This window comes from Capra hircus, chromosome 1 (genome assembly GCF_001704415.2).
Source record: "Capra hircus breed San Clemente chromosome 1, ASM170441v1, whole genome shotgun sequence".
Taxonomy (NCBI): Eukaryota; Metazoa; Chordata; class Mammalia; order Artiodactyla; family Bovidae; genus Capra; species Capra hircus.
In genome coordinates, this window is record NC_030808.1 from 210,903 (window position 1) to 231,745 (window position 20,843).

At 40.9% G+C, this 20,843-nt stretch overlaps 1 protein-coding gene across 6 annotated transcripts in view; it reads right to left on the minus strand.

Moving 5' to 3' along the window:
• Positions 1–20,843, minus strand: part of ITSN1 (intersectin 1) — a 243,892-nt gene that overhangs the window by 120,940 nt on the left and 102,109 nt on the right. For all 6 annotated transcript variants that reach the window (XR_001917533.1, XM_018043229.1, XM_018041619.1 and 3 more), the window contains 7 exons: positions 20,741–20,841; positions 14,347–14,410; positions 11,540–11,677; positions 9,890–10,005; positions 5,520–5,782; positions 2,551–2,700; positions 2,325–2,465 (listed from right to left, as the gene is read on the minus strand). Coding sequence is in view for 5 of the 6 variants with exons in the window: in XM_018043229.1 (XP_017898718.1) it covers positions 2,325–2,465; positions 2,551–2,700; positions 5,520–5,782; positions 9,890–10,005; positions 11,540–11,677; positions 14,347–14,410; positions 20,741–20,841 (973 nt within the window). In the remaining variant the exon portion in view is untranslated. The remainder of the gene's footprint in view (positions 1–2,324; positions 2,466–2,550; positions 2,701–5,519; positions 5,783–9,889; positions 10,006–11,539; positions 11,678–14,346; positions 14,411–20,740; positions 20,842–20,843) is intronic.

Genomic DNA, 20,843 nt, shown 5'->3' on the forward strand with positions numbered 1-20,843 from the left:
AATGATACTGCCCTTACTAGGGTATTGTGGAATTCTATTTAATATTCACATGACGGTGTTCACATGCCAGGCCTTCAATAAACAATAGCTACCACCACAGACAGTCTAACATCCAGTTCATCTGGGCTCAGCAAGTCTAGGATTCAAATTTCAATCCAAATATGCAGACACAAAGGGACTATCATACTATCCATTTTACATAAAGAACTTGAGCATCCATGGATTTTGGTATCCTCAGTTAGCTTGGAACCAGGGCCCCATGTATATCAAGAGAGGACTACCATTTCATATAATTCTTAGAAAATAAAAAAGAATATACCTTATTTACTTCCTTATTACCCTGATACCGAAGCTAGATGAGGATATTATGAGAAATGAAACTAATATTCCCCATGAATTTAAATAAAAAGACTCATAATAATAATAAGTTGATCTAAACAATTTTTTAAAACAATAATACACTATGACTAAGGGCAGTTTCACTGAGTTAGATAGGCTGTGGTCCATGTGATTAGATTGGTTAGTTTTCTGTGATTGTGGTTTTCAGTCTGTCTGCCCTCTGATGGAGAAGGATAAGCGGCTTATGGAAGCTTCCTGATGGGAGAGACTGACTGAGGGGGAAACTTTATTTTTCTGGGCTCCAAAATCACTGCAGATGGTGACTGCAGCCATGAATTTAAAAGACATTTACTCCTTGGAAGAAAAGTTATGACCAACCTAGAAGTATATTGAAAAACAGAGCCATTAGTTTGTCAACAAAGGTCTGTCTAGTCAAGGCTATGGTTTTTCCAGTAGTCATGTATGGATGTGACAGTTGGACTATAAAGAAAGCTGAGCGCAGAAGAATTGATGCTTTTGAACTGTGGTGTTGGAGAAGACTCTTGAGGGTCCCTTGGACTGCAAGGAGATCAAACAAGTCAATCCTAAAGGAAATCAGTCCTGAATATTCATTGGAAGGACTGATGTTGAAGCTGAAGCGTCAATACTTTGGCCACCTGATGCCAAGAGCTGACTCACTGGTAAAGGAGGAGAAGGGAACAACAGAGCATGAGATGGTTGGATGGTGTCACCAACTTGATGGACATGAATCTGAGCAAGCTCTGGGAGTTGGTGATGGACAGGGAGACCTGGCAAGCCACAGTCCATGGGGTCGCAAAAAGAGCTGGACACAACTGAGTGACTGAACTGACTGAACTGATGGAAAAGAACAGAGGACTGATTCAATCAAAAATATGGATAAATCTCAAAACTGTCAGGCTGAGAAAAAGAAGCTGAAATTAAAGTCATGGTGTCCAAAACTGATCACCTTTTAGGATGGTATGCAGAACAGTATCTACATGATTTGGATACCCCCTCTAACTCAACACTTGAAACCAAACCAGATGAAATTTTAACAACTTGGTGGTGAAGGCTGAATAGGTAATAAAATGAAAGCAGAACTGCTTAGAGTACTCCACTGTGTCTCCAACAATTCTCTTTACACGTATCTCTGGAACTCCCCCTGATATACTTAACTGTACTTCTTTATTGTGGTTATCATGGTAAAGCCAAAGTCCCAGCAGTAGACTACAGGTCCTGCACGATCCAGCCCCCAACTGCTCCAACCACAGCTGTCTCCTTGCTGTAACTGGCATCCCAGAGACCAGCTTGTAGCCTTAGTTCTTCTGCACAACTGCTGCCCTACCTAGAACTTGCTCTGCTAGATGTCCATCTGGCTCAGCCATTCACCCCTTTCAAGTCTCTGCCCCAGCATCATACTCACAGAGTTGCCTGACCTGACCACGTTACTTAAAATCACAGGCCTCTCTACTGGAGACTCTCTTCCCTACTCGCTCTCCAAAGTAACTTTCCCTCTTCTAATAGAGAACATGCTTGTCTTATTTCCTGAGTCCTTATCTATCCTGCAAGCAGAAGGTAAGCTCCATGAGGGCAGGGTTTCTATCTCTGCTATCCACTGCTGGATCCTCAGTGCTTACCGGCGCTTGCACTGAGTTGGCATGCAGCAGTCCCAGCAAGTGTGCTGAATTACCAGACAGCCTACTTTCAGAGGATGAGCTGATTGGATGGCATCACCAACTCAATGGACACGAGTCTGAGCAAATTCCGGGAGATAGTGAAGGACAGCGAAGCCTGGGGTGCTGCAGTCCACGGGGTCACAGTCGGACACGATTTGGCAACTGAGCAATAACTACGTTCAGGCAAGTTCCCTGTCTGCTTCATCTTGGCCTGCTAGATGCTTGCTGCTTGCTGAGTGAATAAGTGAATGAAATGAATCAAAGAAAGGCATGGAAGCCAAAAGGCTTTTAAGGGACATATCTTCTCACCTGTAGTTGCTGTTGTAGGTGGGTGATTTCTGCAATTCTCAACTCTCTAGATTTGTTTGTGCTCTCAATTTCTTGCCTTTGGGTTGTCAATCGACATCTGATATCCTGAAGTTTTCCTTCTAATTGATGTTTTTTATCATTCTTTAACAAGTGAAAAATAATAAGAATCATTAGCATTTAACAATTCAATGCAAGTGGGTTCCTAAAGCACAATCAAACTACTCACTAGAGCTTCTAATTCAAATTCCAAAGTCTTTTTCTTTGCTTTCAGTACAACTATGTCTTCTTGTTCTTTGTTTCTTTGATTTAATAGTTCTTGTCTTCGATTCCGTTCCCATTCAAGCTGTCTTTGCCTTTCAAGCTCCCGCTTCGCAGCCTGTGACATACACAAACAGACAATTTACTAACTGTTCAGTTCTTACACTCTTCAATGTCTCTTAAACGTTACATCTAGTAAGTCTTTTCTTTTAGGGATGAAATGGTATTAAACATGACAAGTGATTTTCATTATAAGACAGCACAAAATTTCATACAAATATGTTATTACTTCAATGGGAAAAAAGAGAATATTCAGAAAGGCTATCACAGTCACATGGGTTGAGAACAGAAAGGACTACTGGATCACTGACATTCAGTTCCTTAGGCCTTTAAGGATGCTTCGTGTAGTAAGTAAACCTGCTCTTCCTTATTTACTGACTCATAAAAGAAAACAAGGAAACTTATGGGAGTTGCCTGGTGGCTAGGACTCCGAGATCCCAAAGCAGGATGCCTGGGTTCAATCCCTGGTCAAGGAACTAGATACCACATGCTTCAACTAAAGATCCCAAACGCTGCAACTAAGACCTAGAACAGCCAAATAAATACAACAAAATTATCGTTTCAAAAAAGGCAAATTAACCTAGGAAAAACCCCAGAACAAAAGCACAAAACAAAACAAAAACTTTCTTCCATCAAACGAGTAATTATTATTTCTTCTGTCACAGGAGAAATTATTATTTATCTCAAGCTTTAAAAGTCCATGGAGAAGGCAATGGCAACCCACTCCAGTACTCTTGCCTGGAAAACCCCATGGGCAGAGGAGCCTGGTAGGCTGCAGTCCATGGGGTCGCTACGAGTCGGACACAGCTGAGCGACTTCACTTTCACTTTTCACTTTCATGCACTGGAGAAGGAAATAGCAACCCACTCCAGTACTCTTGCCTGGAAAACCCCATGGGCAGAGGAGCCTGGTGGGCTGCAGTCCACGGGGTCGCGAAGAGTCGGACACGACTGAGTGACTTCACTTTCACTTTAAAAGTCCATGACTCCTACATCCCTAATCATTTGTTTCCTTGTTAGCACAGAAGGTTCTGTGATTTTTCCAGCAACATCAGCTCTCTTCAACCCTGACTCTGATGGCTGCTAGGCAGAGGATATGTCAGGCACTCTTCATTGTATCATAACTGCTTCTTACATATTTGTGCTCCAGCTACACTGTAAGGGCCTGGACAGGTGGGTACCTAGTCACCACAACATCTCCAGGAACTTAATCAATGCCTGGCACATCATAAATGTCAATTGTATAGTTCTGAACAAACACTCTGAAATGCTTTAAAAAAATTGAAGAAGGAAAGGTGGTCTATCTTTTGGCTGTCATTCTGGAAAGGAAAATCTTGTTATTATCTGTGTGTGAGTGACTGAATGAAAAGGCAGCTTACAGCTAGAAGTTTTCAAAAGCGATCATCAGGAGATGAAACCAAAGCATCATTTTTCTATAAAGGAAAAAATCCTTCACCTATAAAATCCCTTTCATCCACACAAGAGGGTCATGGCATTGCTTCTGTCCCAACGCACTAAGACTGGAAAGACAGACAAGAGACTGGCTTGGCCCATATCCAGGTATGGCACCAAATTTAGGAAGCCTTCCATAGAACACAGCAACGATTACTAGACTTGTTTTCTCAAGTGGAAAAAGAAAAAGATGCCAAACACTTTAATTATTTAGTGTGTTACCAGTACAGTGGTTTAAAAAAACCATTTCAGTAAACCCTCAGCTTCTCCACCATATGAACCTTTCTATTTCTATATGTGTACATGAATGCAGAAAAAAGGCTAAAAAATACACAATTGATAGCAACAGTTTGTCATAAGACTCGGTTATCAAAAACTTGTATATGCATGTTCACAGCAACATTATTCAAAATACCCAAAAGGTAGGAAAAAAAACCCCAAATGTCCATCAGATTGATGAGTAGATAAATAAAATGTTGTCTATCCAGGTAATGGAATATTACTCAGTTATAAAAAGGAGTAAGTGTTTATTCAACCTACATACTGGATGAACCTTGAAAGTGAAAGCCAGACACAAAAAGCCATATATTCTATGATTCCGTTTATCCAAAATGTCCAGAATAGGCAAAAGTGTAGAGACAGAGGTAAATCAGTGGTTGTTAAGGGCAAGGCCGAATGGGAAAGGGGAGTAGTAACTCCTTAATGGTTAAGGAATTTCTTTTCAGGGTGATGAATCAGTGGTGATGGTCCCACAACTCTGTGAATAACTAAAACTACTGAATTGTAAAAAGAAAGAAACAAGACTGGGTTAATACATTATTGCTGTGTTGTGCTCAGGCACTCATTTGTCTCTGACTCTTTGTGACACCAAGGAGTGTGGCCCGCCAGGCTCTTCAGTCCATGGGATTTCCCAGACAAGAATACTGGACTGGGTGCCATTTCCTTCCCCAGGGGGTTCTCCCATTCCAGGGATCAAACCAGCACCTTCTGCACTGGCAGGCAGGTTCTTTACCGCTGAGCCATCAGGGGAGGCCATATTTTTATGCTTTCCTAAAATTTTGTTTCTTCAAACTTAGATGGTATAGAGAATCTGCCTGCCATGTGGGAGACCTAGGTTCGGATCTTTGGGTTGGCAGGTCCCCTGGAGGAGTGCATAGCAACACACTCCAGTATTCTTGCCTGGAGAATCCCACGGACAGAGGAGCCTGGCGGGCCTGCAGTCCATGGGGTCGCAGAGAGGACACGACTGAGCGACTGAGCACATGGCATGTGGGAATCTCAGTTCCCCAGATCAGGGATTGGATCTGTGTCCCTGCCATCTCTCTTTACCTGCTGAGCCGTCAGGGAGGCCCCGATATACTACTGACACTTAAATGATTCTAGAAGAGCGCCTGTGCTGATGGCAGGACTGTTTCCGGCCGCTCACCTCCCGCCTCTCGATTTCCTTCCTTCGCTCCTCCTCCCTCTGCCGCTCCAGCTCCCGCTGCTTCTCTAGCTGCTTTTCCAGCTCCAGTTGTCTTTTGCGCTCCTGCTCCTGGCGCTCCCGCTCCTTCCTCTCTTGCTCTGCCCGCTCCAGCTGGGCCAGGCGCTCCTGCTCTTTACGCTGCTGTTCCAAGAGAGCTTGTCTCCGCTTCTCCAGCTCCAGGTTGCCCCGTTCAAAGTTCTCCCGCTTCTTATCTTCAAAGGTTACTTTCAGACAAGAGACAGGACGATTATGAAAAGCCATAAGATGTTCAACAGACATTTTCAAAGGAAAAACTCCACGGCACATCGTCAATGAGTAAGGGACCTGCAGATAGGAACTCCCTAAGCTTCCCGCCTGCTTCTGCCCTCATGGATAAGCACCAGGTACAGGCCCTTTCACTTAGCGTCTCGTTTACATACGCTGCAGATGAACTGCACCACAGCATTCAGAACGCCCAAAACTTGGTTTCTGGAATAATCTTTCGACAGAACTTCTTTATCATCACTCATTCTCCATACCTTCCCTGTTACTCTATCCTTTCTTTTTTCTACGACCTTGGTTTAGCAACTGACCCTCTCTCTCCTCTATACCACAAACTTCTCCCTTTCTACCTCTTTTTCTTTGACCACCAGGCGTGAGGTATCTTAATTCCCCAACCAGCGAGTGAACACTAGCTCCCTGCATTGTGAGCCCAGAGTCTTAACCATTGGACCACCAGGAAAGTCCTTCCCTTTCTACCTCTTTTTCCTTTGCATAAAACTGTGCCATTCTGTTTTCAATTTTAACAAACAGAATGGTTTCTGAAAATAGAGGTAAGATGATACGCCTCCTCCTGGGTTTCACACTGAAGAGTAGGTTGTGCCCTAATCACGATGCAGAGGACACTCAGTAAACTAGTTTTTCCAACCTATTATTCAGTTTCCTTCTTTTAAGAACACCAAGGTTTTAGACTATCCTCAGGTCAACAATTTTTTCTCTCTGATCCTTGCTAACACTGTTTGCACCCATTTTATTTTACTTTAAAAAAAAAAAAAAAAAAGTTCCATGCTCCATGTCCCTTCTGTGTTTTCAGCAGTGTCAACTCAGTTTTGTGTTTGCCTCACATGCTTCTCCTGGGAGCCAACCCCAGACACTGGAAGCTCTCACTGCCAGCCTGTGCAGCACGCCATTCCCATTGTTCTCAATCTATTTCAAGAACTGTCACTTCACACTTTGTCTTGAGATAAGTAGCTGTGAGCATCCTTTTGGCTTCTTCCCACGTTCCTGCCTGGCCTCTACTGAAGACACTTTCCTTAAACATGGCGGTTAGATGAGAGATCAGAGATGGTAAGCAAGTTTTGTTTTCTTGTTCTTTTTGCTCCTTTAGTGGTTTCAGAAGAGGCAACACCCATTTCACTCTGCCACTTTAAAACTGCAAGTCCTCTCAGCCAGAGAAAGGAATGAAGTAATAATACATGCAAACCTAAACAGTGTATTAAAAGGCAGAGACATCACTTCACCAGCAAAGGTCTGCATAGTCAAACCTATGTTTCTCCAGTAGTTGGTGTTGCTTTATGTCTGGCTTCTTTCACTTAGCATGGTATTTTTGAGATTTTATCCGCAATATTGTTCAGTTGTGCTCTACTCTTTGCAACCCCGTGGACTGCAGCATGCCAGGCTTCCCTGTCTTTCACCATCTGCTGGAGTTTGCTCAAACTCATGTCCATCGAGTCGGTATGAGAGTTGGATGTGAGAAAAACGAAAGTGGAAACCATTCAGTCATGCCCGGCTCTTTGCAACCCCATAGACTATAAAGTCCATGGAATTCTGGAGGCCAGGATACTGGAGTGGGTAACCATTCCCTTCTCCAGGGGATCTTGGACCACAAAAAAGGCTGAAAACCAAAGAACTGATGCTTTTGAACTGTGGTGTTGGAGAAGACTCTTGAAAGTCCCTTGGACTGCAAGGCTATCAAACCAGTCAATCCTAAAGGAAATCAATCCTGAATATTCATTGGAAGGACTGATGCTGAAGCTGAAGCTCCAATACTTTGGAAACCTGATGCAAAGAGCTCACTCATTGGAAAAGACCCTGATGCTGGGAAAGATTGAAGGCAGGAGGAGAAGGGGATGACAGAGGATGAGATGGTTGGATGGCATCACTGACTCGATGGGCATGAGTTTGAGCAAACTCCAGGAGATGGTGAAAGACAGGGAAGCCTGGCATGCTGCAGTCCATGGGGCTGCAAAGAGTAGGACACAGCTGAGCAACTGAACAACATTGTGGATAAAATCTCAAATGCTATGCTAAGTGAAAGAAGCCAGACATAAAACAACACCAACTGCATAACACTATTTCTATGAAATATTCAGAGGGGGTAAATCAAAAGACACAGATAGCAGGCTGATGATTACTAGGGACTAGGGAAAAGGGAAAATGTTGAGTAACTAGCTACGGCCATTGTTTTGGACTGAATGTTTTCTACCCTATCAATTCAGATGTGGGAGCAGTAACCCCCAGTGGGCTGATATTTGGAAATGGGACCTTTATAAATTGGGTTAAGATAAAGTCATGACTATGGGACCTTCATTATGAATTAGTGGCCTTATAAGAAAAGGGAGAGCCATCTTTCTCTTTTCATGTGCACACACCCAGAAAAGGCCAAGTGAGGATCTGGTCAGAGTGCAGCCATCTGCAAGTCAGGAACAGCGCCCCACCAGGAACAGAATTGGATGGCATCCTGATTATGGACTTTTCTATCCTCCAGAACTGTGAGAAATAAATTTCTGCTGTTTAAGGCACCCAGACTAGCTGACTTTGAATGACCAATATTATGTTAAGCAAATTTTACCTCAATTAAAAAAAAAACAACTTAAAGTCCCTATATACCTTTTTAATTCCAAAATCTGGCCCCATAATAAACAGCTGTTGAAAGAAAGAATGCATTAACCAAAACCTCTAGTAATGTCACATCTTGTTCAAAACTTGAAATGTTGGACTTCCCTGGTGGCACAGTAGACAGGAATCCACCTGCCAATGCAGGGGACATGGGTTCGATCCCTGGTCCAGGAAGACTCCACACACCGTGGGACAACTAAGCCTGAGAGCTCCAGTTACTGAAGCCAGCTCGTCCAGAGTCTTTCTTTGCTCAGCAACAGAGAGAAGCCACTGCAATCAGAAGCCCGCACACCATAATTCAGAGTTGACCCAGCTTGCCTCAACTATAGCAAGCCCTTGCTCAGCAATGAAGACCCAGTGCAGCCAAAAAAAATAATTAAATATCTTCCACCAACAGAAAAAGAAAATTGCAAATTGTAAGGATTCCTGTATTTATTTGCTTGAAGACTTTATTCCCATGATTATTAACCTGAGATGTTCCTCCTTCCCAGCCCTGTAAGGACCCTATTAATCTTCAAATCTCAACTCCACTGTTACCTCTTCCATGGAGATTTAACTGCCAGTGTATTTGCCAGTTTGTGCTAACCAACCACAAGTAAGCTCTGCTGTGTATCTATAATTCTGCCTTCACGAATTTATCACTGTTATGCACTGCTTTGATGGTTTTTTATATGGATGTCTTAAATCTTCAGTTGTATCATAACCTTCTAGAGGGCATGGACCATGTATTATTAACATTTAGATTCTTCACTCTACTCAACACACTTCCACAAAGAACATTTTCAGGAAGCAGCTTCAGTGAACAAACAGTAATTTAGTTGAAGAGGTGAGCGGGAGAGCTAGTGGTGTCCTCAGCAGGTCGATTATTCCCTGAGCACTTGAAATGCAGCAAAATGACACTGGCAGAGTATTTTCCATGAAGACTCCATAGTAAATTTCATTAGGGTGTCTTAGTATCAATTATCATTTCATATTAATAGTTCATAACCACCAGAGAATATTTTAATAGTATGATGAATTTCTCATTGTACATGAGGGTAATTTAAATTAGGTTCCTACTAAATTTAAAATAGCTTCTTGCTATCAAGGAGCTTTCGATTCTATAACATGAGAAAACAACCGCAGGCAACTTTACATTCTATTTCTGTACTGGTGGTATTAAGCCATTATCTTAAAAACTTACCAATTTTCAGTGCTTTATAGATTACATTTATAAAATTTCCGGTAAGTGTTAAATAGATTTCAATTTAAGAGCTAGAACAAAGGTGCATCAGTACATTCTATACATATATTAAAGTCCAAAAAGCATATGCAAAGTGTCTCCTTTCTCACTAAAGTCAGTTAAAGAAACACAGCAATAATGTCATTAGCTAAATATATTTTACCTCCATCTTTGCCTTAGAGACAGAAAATCTCTAACAGGCTATAAAATTCAAATATGAAGACTGTCTTACCAGGTAGTTTCTTTTCTAGTTGTTGCTGTTCATCTTCCAAAACTGGTTCCTCTGGCAACCTCTGATCCACTGAAGTTGAGCTTATGACAGATATACCACTACCAGATCGAACTCTTCTGCAATTGTGGAAAAAAGAAAATGGTTTAATGTCTAGTTGCCAAGATAGAATTGAGCAAACCATGAAAAACTACCTTTTAAAGATTATGCCATAGAAAATGGAGCAGATGTCATTTTTGGTGAGGAAATGGTAAAGATGTGCTCTTCTCCATTTATATAAAGAGTCTTTAAAAAATGAATGTCTGAATGTCATCAGACTCTGAATGCCAAGGTCATTTAAACATTTAGAACCATCACAAAATTAGGACAATTTCAAAGGATTAAATCAGTTAACAATCATCAACTGGTTAGAGTGGCGCCTGAGACACAGTTTCCCTCCTGTGGAATATTAAATTCTTCCAAGGGAAGACTAGCAACTCTGCTAATTGTCAGCATCTCCTTTCCCTTTCCACAATCTTGACTACACTTAATAGTCCTTAAAAACAAATCACATAGTTTACTAGCTAGTTTCACCTTCCCCCATTATCTTGCTCTTTTAAACCAGTCTACCTATCTTCCTTCTACGCTTTTTTTATGTTGGCTTCCACCTTGCAGCTCAGATGGTAAAGAGTCTGCCAATCCCTGGGTTGGGAAGATCCCCTGGAGGAGGGCATGGTAATCCACTTCGTTCTTCTTGCCTGGAGAATCCCCATGGACAAAAAAGCCTGGAAACGGACACAACTGAGCAACTAACACACACACACACACACACACACATACATACATACAAACATAGCCACCAGTGTTAAGTGTCTCTTGTGATTCTTGCAGCTGTGAGATTTTATGAACAAACTGTCCAGCTACTGCTTTCTTCCTACACAGTGTTCTCAGCTTCCCTGTACTTCATATGTGCTGATCGCAATGGTTCCATGTCTCATTCTTTTATGGAGACTTTGCCCCTAATCTTTCCCAATATTGGAGGAATCAGGACAGAAATTCTTATCTGGGCTTCTTTTGTTCTTCTGTGCACTTGTAAGAGCTCAAATTTGTCTTTTGAGTTAAAGCTTTGAGAGGCAGTTGTCTGAGAGGGCTATGCGTACACGGCTGTGTGTGGGTGGGGGATACCAGTCCTCCCAACTGGACTCTGAACTACCCTCTCGACCTCTCCACTGAGACTGTATTTCAGACCAGGATAATTTTCTTTCATTATTTTGCTGATTATAATTTCTACATTGCCAGCATTTTGTTACCTCTGGAACGTGTAGAATTCACAGGCAGAATCTCCGTGATTTATTTTCTATGTGCAGGCTGATGTTGTTTCACTTTAACTGCTAAAGTTATTTGGTGAGTTTTGACTACATGGATTGTCTCAAAAGCACCAACTTTATGATGTTATATTTGATTGTTTTACTAACAGTCTATTTAAGTACTTTAAAGAACGGAACAGGCAAAGATTAACACAAAAGCTGCCTAAGAAGATTCAGTTCAATATGTGGAGATTTCATTCAATTGCCAAGAAGAAAAAAATGACCAAAAGATATACAGCCAACAAAGCCAAGTCTGAAATGAACATACTTAGCACACAATTTCTTATGAGAACCAAATATTCCTTACCTAAAGGAAGGCGGAATGTATTCTGGGGGCAGGACAGGTGGCAGTGGTTGACCAGACATAGCTACATCAATGAGGTGCATAGCCAGGATAAATTCTTCCGCTGTGAGTTTTCCATCTTGATCAATGTCAGAAAGATTCCTATTCAACAGAAAGTTCATTGTAATCTAGTTTCATGAAAATGCATGCTAGGTACTATTCACAAGTGATTTCAATGATCTGTTTTCTCATTCTGACTCTATGCCAGTTGAGTCCCTCTATACCTCCGTTTATAAAAATTGTACTGACTTTATACCACTGTTACAAAGACAAAATGAGACAACCCATCTAGCTGGGATGGTGTTCAGCATTCAACAGATGTTAACTGTGATTATAATTACATGCTTCTCAGTTCTTGCACCCATTTAAAATATCTTATACTCACATTCCATGTGTGTTTAAACACCACGCTCCACAGACTATCTGGTCAGATACTAAATGTTTAAGCTCTGCAGAACACACAATCGCTATCACACTGAATTCTGCTGCTCCAGCAGGAAACTAGCCACAGACAGTATACAAAGAAATGAATGGGCACAGTTGTCTTTACAACAAAACTTCACCTACAATATCAGCCCCAGGCCGCATTTAGCTAACTGGACCAACCCTTGATCCAGGACTCCAAGGGTGGGTCTTCACAGCCTCCAACCAGAGGCAAGGCGTTTTCTGTTCCTTAACTTCACAATTTAATCACCACTGTTCTTTATAATCTTAATCAATTTAGGATTAGCTAATTAAACAGACCTTCCCCAGCAAGTCCAAGAATGTGACTTTTTAAAAAAACAACTGGACACCAAAAGGAGAATGCAAGACAAGAAAGCTGTTCACTAAGATATCAACAGGTCAGATGCTACACTGAGCAACTAACTGGGCTTTGCTGTGCCATAAATCAAGAAACTCCTCCAAAGTCTGAAATTTCCTCAGGTGACATAAACCCCCCCTTTTTTTTTAAAGGCACAATTTCCATAATATCCACCCCTTTTATACAGTATGGTTCTGCGAGTTTTGACAAACACAATCAGTTGTATGGCTACTGCAATATACAGAACAGTTTCATCACTGCCCAAATTCCTCTGTCTCTTTACAGTCACCCCGTTCCTTGCCTCCAGACACTGGTAAAGACATTTCATTATGTGCTAGTGTCATGAAAACAACCAACCTCCATAAATGTGAGGTCTTTAGCTTTTATTTCAGAGGGTCCTAGGATACTGATACACATCCAGACTTTAAGAGGTCTGGATGTGTCACAGAGATAAGATGTTTGCTAACTGGTCTATTATTACTCTAATGCAAAAGGTAGGCTCTTTAATACAAAACAGAAAGGGCCAGGCTGGGCTTGACCTAGAGCTTGACCACTTATGAAACAACCAAATCAAAGTGCCTACAGCAAAATCAGGAACCTAGCAGGTAAGCAGTACAGACCGGGCTTATCTTCCTGGCAGAATCAATGAATGATGCATAACTGAGAGAGAAACACTCCTGAAGAAACCATGCTAGTTAATATTTAACTGTAAATAATCCTACAGGATTTAGGCAATGCTCATCAATAGCTACTAAAAATCATTACAGAGAACCCCCTGGTGATCCAGTGGATAGGACTCTGCTTTTCTGTTGCAGAGGGTACAGGTTTGATCCCTCGTTGGAGAGCTAAGCTCTCGTAAGCCATGCGGTGCAGCCGAAAAAACAAAAAATTAATGACAAAATAGAGAAACAATTGTGTGCCTCATGATAAAAGTACTCAGTATCATCTCTGATGCACTTTGCAAAAAAAAAAAATCAAATTTGAATCTGACAAGTGGTTCTCCTCAGATCTGAATCAGTGGTTCTCAAACACAGATTGATTTGGTACTGCAAAGAACATCTGTCAGTGTCTGGAGACATTTCTGATTGTCACAAGTAGGGGGTGGGGATCATACTACTGGAGTTGGAAGAGGCCAGAGACACTACTTAACCAGCAAAGAGTTATCATGCCAAAAATGTCAACAGCACTGAGGTGGAGAAACTCTACCTTAGATCTAATTTCCAATCTACAGGAGATACAAGAATAAATTAATACCACAAGGGTGTAATCAGCTAAAGGTGGGCTGCAAGAAAGAAAGCATAGGACAAATGATCTGGGGGTTTTTTTGGTGGGGGTGGGTAAGGGAAAGGGGAGAATAAGACCAGGGGAAATTTATAGGTTAAAGGAGACTTAAAAGGTGTATCAATCATCTGTTACAAAATATAGATTTATTTTAGTCCTGATTTGAACAAATCAACTATAAAAAATTATGAGACAATCTAAGGAATTTAAACACCATCTGATTAACTTAATGATAAGAATTCCTATTAACGGTTTTAAGTGGACTTTCAGTATTATGGTCATGTAGAAAAAAAATTCCTATGTCTTCTGAAGATATAGGCTGAAATATTTGCAGATGGAAATGATATAATGACTGAGATTTGGCTTAAAATAAGTGAAAGGGGGAGGGGAGAGGTAGGACTAGCCATGAGGGGCATTTATTTAGGATGTGTTATGAGTTCTTGAGAATTCACTATAGTAATCTCTCTGCTTCTGTATTTTTAAAAACCAAAAGGGGGAAGTAAAAGGGACAACTTTAAACCATTTTAGCTACTGAATCACTGTGAGTTAAAACTCACTGAAAAATTAAGCATACTCCATATATCACCTCTTATAAATAACGGTGTCAATCTAAAGACTCATGATGCCCTATCTATTTAAGAAATAAAATTTCCACTTTATATAAACCAAGGAACTTTTTATTCCTTACCATATTGAAGCCAGCTGAGCTTGTGGTAAACTTGATTGCATAAGAATAGTTCTTGCTTGGGGACCTAAATGAAAGCCAGGGTAAAAAATAAAGATGAATCAGCAAATCTTCACTGTCTAGGAAGATCAGTGTTCTGCACACAGGTACTATGCAATCTCATGCAATCACAGTGCTTTAAACAATATTTGCTATTACCCAATGGGATTTTCGATAAGGAAATTAAGTCCCAGTGAAAAAAGGAAAAAACACAAAGCATATCACCTGGCACACAGCCAATAAATTTTTGTTAAATAGATGTTTAATGAGGAATGAGTACGTAAAAAATTAGAGTTTCAATATATAACCTGCCCTTTGGCCCAGGTGACCATCTCTATCTGTATCAGGTTTTTATTCACAAAGCTGAAATGTGTCCTCTCTAAATGCAATATCATCTGCCACCCCCTGCCACCTCCATCATGATGACTATCATATTTAGACAAGAGTCAGAGAGTCTCAAAAGAGGAAGGGACCTTAGAGAAAACTCTTCTACCATTTCATTATGCAGACTTAAAAAAAAATTTGCTCATGGTTGCATAAATGGCCAATATCACAGCCATTTCCTAGGTTTGTGATAAAGAAGAATTCCTGGAATTTCAACTTTCCTCTCAAAATTAGCTCTCATTTCTTAAAATACTTGTGTATATATCTTCATTTCTGGCATGAAACTAGCTTTAGATACCAGGAAGCCTACAATGGAAGATTTTGAATCTTTAAATAAACTAGTGTTAAGAAGAGAGCAACAAATGTCTCATGTCCTTCAATGATTTCCAAGGGGTGGGCCCAGGATGACAGGTAATAGATCAAGGAATGCAAAGTGGTGGCAATTATGCTGGGAAGATTACCATGTATAACATTTTGCTTGGTCTTTGGTATACTGGAATGAGCAAAGTTCACTGATCATTTTATTTAGTCTCTAACACTGTATTTAGAGGGCTTCCCTGGTCCCTGGGTCGGGAAGATCCCCTGGAGAAGGAAATGGTAATCCACTCCAGTATTCTTGCCTAGAGAATCCCATGGACAGAGAAGCCTGGTAGGCTGCAGTCCACGGGGTCGCAAAGAGTCGGACATGACTGAGCGACTTCACTTTCTTTCACTTTCTGGTGGCTGAAATGGTGCCTGCAATGCAGGAGACTGGGGTTCAATTCCTGAGTCGGGAAAATCCCCTGGAGAAGCGAATGGCTACCTACTCCAGTATTCTTGCTTGCAGAATTCCATGGATAGAGGAGCCTGACAGGTTACAGTCCATGGGGTTGCAAAGAGTCAGATATGACTAAGGGACTAACTCTCTTTCACTGCATTTAGAATACTGGCAATATTAAAGTAGAATCAGTATAAGTTTAGTGAAAGCTTTCATTCATACTTATAACAACATTGTGCCCACTACAGAACTATATAAAAGAAAGTTCATATTTCATTTACTTAATAAAAAAGGTAACAATAAATTTTAAAAACTAGCCCTGGACCTGGATATCAGGAGATATGGATTCCACTCTTGACTCTTCCACTCTCTAATGACATGTGACATTAACAAAATCACTTTCCCTCTCTAAGAGGAAGTTCTTTCGTCTCTGAAATGAGGGAAATGATCTAGAAAAGGGATTGGCAAACCACAGTCCATAGGTGTTCTCCAGTCCTCCAGTTGTCTTTGTAAATAAAGTTTCACTGAAACATAGCCATGCCCATTCACTTAACATATTATGGCTGCTTTCATACTGAGATGGCAAAGCTGAATAGTTACAACAGTGTATGACTGAGAGCCTAAAATATTTAGTATTTTGATCTTTACAGAGAAAGTCTGTGGATCCCTATTGTCTTTTGCAATTCTAACATGGGACTCTGTTAGGCCAGATTAAGATACATTAAACTAGATCAGCAACAGTGAAGACAGTATCTTAGCATAACAGAGCAACCTCCTGCGGAAGCCTGCATTCATGAAAAGAGTACTGGCTTAGAAGAAAATGTTAAGGATATAAACAAAATCTCAAGTTCACAAAGCCTATAATGGGTATCCATGATTGGGCAGGGAAGCAGGAATGTAAATGACAGAGATAATTCAATGAAGTCAAAAGTTTAGTTCAAACAATGACTAAGACTTTTCCGCTTCTGAGATTATCATATGAATAACCAAATAACACAGTCACTGTTTCAGAATGCAAGGAGATAATAAAATACCTCTTTAAGAAAAGGACTAGCAAGAATAGCAGTTCCAGAATTCTGTGTGTGTATGTTAGTCACTCAGTCGTGTCCAGCTCTATGCAAACCCATGGACTGTAGCCCACCAGGCTTCTCTGTTCATGGGACTCTCCAGGCAAGAAAACTGGAGTGGATTGCCATGCAATCCTCAAGGGGATCTTCCCAACCCAAGGATCAAACTCAGGTCTCCTGCATTGCAGGCAGACTCTTTAACATCTGAAACACAAGGGAAGCCTAAAATTGTAGAGCTACTTATATCACTTTGATTAAAGAAGAACTCTTTTTTAATAAGAGTGTCTCTTTTAAGACCATGCAATAGTATATACATCAAGTTGGGGAGGAACAGGGGGATACCCACTGAATGAGGTTAATCAGGTAAATCAACTCAGGGAATCTTCACCGACTCAATGGACATGAGTCTGAGTAAGCTCCAGGAGTTGGTGATGACAGGGAAGCCTGATGTGCTGTAGTCCATGGGGTCACAAAGAGCTGGACACGACTGAGCAACTGAACTGAACTGAATCAATGGGGTGAACTGTGCTACTGCTAAATATTTCACTTGTGCCTCTTTCCATTCTGAGAACTCTTCTCAACTTTCTTGATAGTCTTACTCTTACTCAATTCTTAAGCTGAACTGAGTAACTGCTTTGGGGGGGTGATATTATCATGACAATAATCATTGTATGTCATCCATCTCAACAAAGCCGCTCTGCTTCAAAGCACAGTCTTATTTAAAGCTTAAAACACACTCTACATTTGACTTCTCACAAAGGGAAAACAATTTCTTTGACTTACTCCTATTTAAAAATTTACTGTAACAAATTATTTTTCATGACTATACAAAGATCTGGTTTGAAAATGAAATTCCCACCTCAAATGCTTTCCAGGACAAAATAATAGTAAGTAGTCCATGGGATTGTAAAGAGTTGGGCACATCTGAGCAATTAACGCCTTTAGTTTTTCACTTTCATACAGATAAACAGTTGCAAAAATCTGCTCATCCCAGTATATTTCAATTTTACTTTCTCTCTCAGATATTAAAAATTCTAAATATTGAAGTGCCTCTGTCATACACCTTTTACCTGATACGACACTTCCATCATAAAATACACATCCTACCAAGAAAAGATAACTTGGGCATCAATGTTGCATCTGAATACTATTTTAAGTAACTCCCAGGAAACGCCAACAATGCTGTGAAGAAATGTTTTCAAATTCACAGACTACGCAGGTCTGGGTCTGTATGACACACTGGGGTGAAATCTGGTTAAACAGTACTTAAAATGATATCGTTGAATACTGGGCATTGAAGAAATCCGTACTATGAGAGCTGCTGTTTTAGCAGAGTGAGTGAGGCAGACAGAGACTTTGTGTACACTTTTAATTCACTGTTTCAGATATAAATAAACGCTTATTTGAAATGACCGCTGAGATTTTTTCACTGAGACAGAGTTCACGATTAGACCAGAATTCTTCAAAGTCTCACCCAATCCTGACATTTTTTAAACAAGGATGAATTTTTCTTTTGGAAGTAAAAATTGCAATTTTAAGTAATAGCAAAAAAAAAGTTAAAATAAGAAACTTAAAATGTCTTGATGTTAAATATGAGTGCTTCTCCACCCCAGAAAAATGAACCCATAATCCCCCTCCTTTCATATTTGTTAAAGAGCAGTTACATTTTTCCCCTTTTTATATTTAATGTTTGTATTAGAGGTCTCTATTTTCCTTTATACAAAGTATGCATTTCTTTATAACTCCCTAATTGACTTAATGTGTTTAACTCCTTATTATTGTCACCCTGCTTATCTAACTTATATGCAGAGTACATCATGCAAAATGCTAGGATAGATGAAACACAAGCTGGAATCAAGATTGTGCAGAGAACTATCAATAACCTCAGATATGCAGATGACTGTTCACGGGGTTCTCAAGGCAAGAATACATCATGAGAAACGCTGGGCTGGAGGAAGCACAAGCTGGAATCAAGACTGCTGGGAGAAATATCAATAACCTCAGATATGCAGATGACACCACCCTTATGGCAGAAAGCGAAGAACTAAAGAGCCACTTGATGAAACTGAAAGAGGACAGTGAAAAAGTTGGCTTAAGGTGCAATGTTCAGAAAAGTAAGATCATGGCATCCAGTCCTATCACTTCATGGGAAATAGATGGGGAACAGTAGCAGACTTTATTTTGGGGGCTCCAAAATCACTACAGATGGTGACTGCAGACATGAAATTAAAAGACACTCCTTGGAGGAAAGTTATGACCAACCTAGACAGCATATTAAAAAGCAGAGACGTTACTTTGTCAACAAACGTCTGGCTAGTTGAGGCTATGGTTTTTCCGGTAGTCATGTATGGATGTGAGAGTTGGACTATAAAGAAAGCTGAGTACCAAAGAACTGATGCTTTTGAACTGTGGTGTTGGAGAAGACTCCTGAGAGTTCCTTGGACTACAAGGAGATCCAACCAGTTCATGCTGAAGGAGATCAGTCCTGAGTGTTTGTTGGAAAGACTGATGCTGAAGCTGAAACTGCAATACTTTGGCCACCTGATGCAAAGAGCTGACTCATTGGAAAAGACCCCGATGCCGAGAAAGATTGAAGGCGGGAGGAGAAGGAGATAACAGAGGATGAGATGGTTGGATGGCATCACTGACTCAATGGACATAAGTTTGGGTAAATTCTGGGAGCTGGTGATGGACAGGGAGGCCTGGCGTGGGCACTCCATGGGGTCGCAAAGAGTCAGACATGACTGAGCACTGAACTGACTGATACAGATGACACCACCCATAGGGCAGAAAGTGAAGAGGAACTAAAGAGTCTCTCGATGAAGGTCAAAGAGGAGAGAGAAAAAGCTGGCTTAAAACTCAACAGTGAAAAAACTCAGATCATAGCATCTGGTCCCATCACTTCAAAGCAAATAGGTGAGGAAATAATGGCTACAGTGACAGATTTTATTTTCTTGGGTTCCAAAATCACTGTGGACAGTAACTGCAGTCATGAAATTAAAAGACGCTTGCTCCTTGGAAGAAAAACTATGACAAACCTAGACTGTGTATTAAAAAGCAGAAACATCACTTTGTCAACAAAGGTTCATATAGTCCAAGCTGTGGTTTCTCCAGTAGTCATGTATAGATGTGAGAGTTGGACCATGAAGAAGGCCTACTGCCGAAGAACTGATGCTTTCAAATTGTGGTGCTGGAGAAGACTCTTGAGAGTTCACTGGACAGCAAGGAGATAAAACCGGACAATTCTAAAAGAAACCAACCCGAATATTCACTGGAAGTACTGATGCTGAAGCTGAAGCTCCAATACTTTGGCCACCTGATGCAAAGAGCTGACTCACTGGAAAAGACCCTGATGCTGGGATAGACTGTGGGCAGAAAAAGGAGGCGACAGAGGATGAGATGATTGGATGGCATCACCGACTCATGAATATCAGTCTGAGCAGACTCCGAGAGAGGAAAGGACAGGGAAGCCTGGAGCACTGCAGGCCATGGGGTCACAAAGAGCTGGACATGACTGAGCTACTAAACAACAACAACCCCTTATTAGAAAGATTTCTGGATAGCATCATAAAATCCTTTGAGTCTTTCTGATGTAGACAACAGAACCTTTTTTTAAATTCACAGAGAGCATGTAACTTAACTCTGACCTTTTATACATGAAGAAATAAGATCCAAGTAGGTAAATTGACCTCCAGCTGGTAAGTGGCAAGGCCAGGTTCCAAACTCCCCATTCATTCCCCTTTCACCCTGCCCCTGCAGGCATCACTGATTCTTTGAGAAGGCAGTTTCAAGTTGACCTCCAAAGCTGGACTTCAGAAGGTGAACCAGGTTTTGTTCACAGCAGCGTTCCTTTGCTAGTGCTTTGATTTGCACACTAGTGGCATTTGGGGTGCTGGAGATCCTTGGTCTAGGTTCTATTTACCAAGAAGCAAAAGCCTGAGGCAGTGGAGAATGAAGTAACTATGGCCTTATCAGTTGATGAGAACTTATCAATCAGTCGATGAGATAAAAGGAACAATGAAAACACTGTTTAGAAAGAAGTACAGGTAAATAGAGCAAAGTCTGGAAAATCTCTGGCCCAATATCTAGAAACAATTTACATCTAGAACAGAGACCATATTTCACTAAATTAATTCTTATGTGTAAATACCTGTTAGGTGTCCACTCATGGTTTTGTCATGACTATTGAAGAGCTGTCTGTATTTCAGCCTGGATGACTGAGGAACAGCCCACTCAGCTGCAGGAGGGACGCT